Here is a 1,861-nt window from a genome sequence, read left to right as displayed (position 1 = left end):
GTATATATAAATGTGTGTGTAGTAAATGTAGTGTTTTTTCAGCTCAGTGTAAATCAGAGGACTGTTGCGTCTCCTGTGTGTTTCTGAACGTTCTGCTTGTTAACTCATGTAAACATGAAGCTCAGCTGTGGAGCTCTTCCTGAACGTTTAAATGTTTCATCAGAGCCTCGGCTGTTTCCTGCAGACGACAGTTTTTCTCTCAGAGGCTTTGTGTTTCTGAAAGGATCCTCAGAGGTTTCAGCACGTAAACAGAGAGGAAGGTTAGACGAGCTCTCAGGTGTGCAGCACCAGTGTCTCCAGAGGAAACTGAAGGTTTAACTCAAAGTCGACTCGGAGCAGAAAATGTTTTCTTCTCTGTTTTATTTAGAAAAATTTACATGTTTTTACATCATGTGTTGACCTACTTAGTCCTAACGAGGGTCTGAGCTTTCTGCTTGAATTCTTGTTTAGCTGACTGATCTGCTGCCTGCTTTTATTCTGAAAAGTCAGATTTATTCTTTTCTCTGCAGGTTGCCATCGACTTCACAGCATCCAACGGTGATCCTAGAAACAGCTGCTCCCTGCACTACATCCACCCGTTCCAACCCAACGAGTACCTGAAGGCTCTGGTGTCTGTGGGGGAGATCTGCCAGGACTATGACAGGTGGGTCCACTCAGCCAATCACATGGTTTGGTTCGTTAGGACAGGTGGGTCCACTCAGCCAATCACATGGTTTGGTTCGTTAGGACAGGTGGGTCCACTCAGCCAATCACATGGTTTGGTTCATTAGGAGAGGTGTTTTTTAATTGTGTTTTTGTAATCAACTTTTTACATTTTTCACTTATTTTTTCCGTCTTCCTCTCCTCAGTGACAAAATGTTTCCGGCGTTTGGTTTTGGTGCTCAGATCCCTCCGGACTACAAGGTATACCTGCTGTTTTCCCAGTATGCACTGTGCTCAGAGAGACCACCCTTTGACCTTCAACCTGTTAACTGTAGAGACACTGTACAGTCTGCCCTTCAGGTGGGAGCTGGGAGGTGAACCTGCAGCTGCTGAATCAAAGGAAGAGAAATGATGTTTTATGATTTTGTGTTTTTGTTTTTCTCTTGAATCAAAGGTGAAAACAGACTTCCTGTTCCTCCTCCACAGGTCTCTCATGACTTCGCTGTGAATTTTAACAAGGACAACCCAGAGTGTGCAGGTAGGTGCTTCCACCACGTCGCACAGGAGCAGAAAAAATACAGATTTAAATTTGTGACTGAGAGCCTCTGAAGTCGGAGGAAAGCTTTGATGTGAGAATTGGTTTGATGATGTTTCATCAGAGCCTCCGGTGGTCTGAAGTCCTGATGGATCTGGAGCTGATGACAAGTTTCTGATCTTTATTATTATAAAGTTAAAAGAAATGTTTGACTTAAATTAATCAGCTGAGAAGAACTTCCTCCACTGAAGGATCAGTTATTAATGTTCACTTAAATCCAGTGTTTTTCTCTGGAGTCCAGAGAAGCTCCAGAACTGATAAAACCTCCCAGAACCAAAGCCGAGGTCTTCGGGTCTTTGACGGTTTGGTGTGTCCTCTTCCTGTGTGTGCAGGGATTCAGGGTCTGGTGGAGGCCTATCAGGCCTGCCTGCCCAAGCTGCAGCTCTACGGTCCCACCAACATCGCCCCCATCATCCAGAAGGTCGCCAAGTCCGCCTCGCAGGAGGTCCACACCAAAGAGGCCATGGTGAGACCACTTCAGACTTCTCAGGAACTGAGAAACCAATCAAAAAGAAAAAAATAGTATAGGTCTTCTGGACGGGTTCTTCTCTAATGAAACGTTTCGTCGCTCCTCCAAGAGACTTCTTCAGTCTGAGAGTTTCAGGCTAAATTCAGGCTTTTAAG

General features: G+C 45.0%; 1 protein-coding gene across 1 annotated transcript in view; it reads left to right on the top strand.

The window, feature by feature from the left end:
* LOC106535965 (copine-4) overlaps positions 1–1,861 on the top strand; it is a gene marked incomplete in the record, with an annotated part of 27,189 nt that overhangs the window by 22,321 nt on the left and 3,007 nt on the right. The window contains 4 exon segments of the mRNA XM_014033118.1: positions 510–643; positions 849–903; positions 1,129–1,180; positions 1,570–1,703. Of these exon segments, the coding sequence (XP_013888572.1) occupies positions 510–643; positions 849–903; positions 1,129–1,180; positions 1,570–1,703 (375 nt within the window).

The sequence above is a fragment of the Austrofundulus limnaeus genome, unplaced genomic scaffold, assembly GCF_001266775.1.
Source record: "Austrofundulus limnaeus strain Quisiro unplaced genomic scaffold, Austrofundulus_limnaeus-1.0 Scaffold1630, whole genome shotgun sequence".
Classification (NCBI taxonomy): Eukaryota; Metazoa; Chordata; class Actinopteri; order Cyprinodontiformes; family Rivulidae; genus Austrofundulus; species Austrofundulus limnaeus.
Note: the sequence above shows the minus strand (reverse complement) of the source record. Positions and strands in the feature narration are given on the sequence as shown.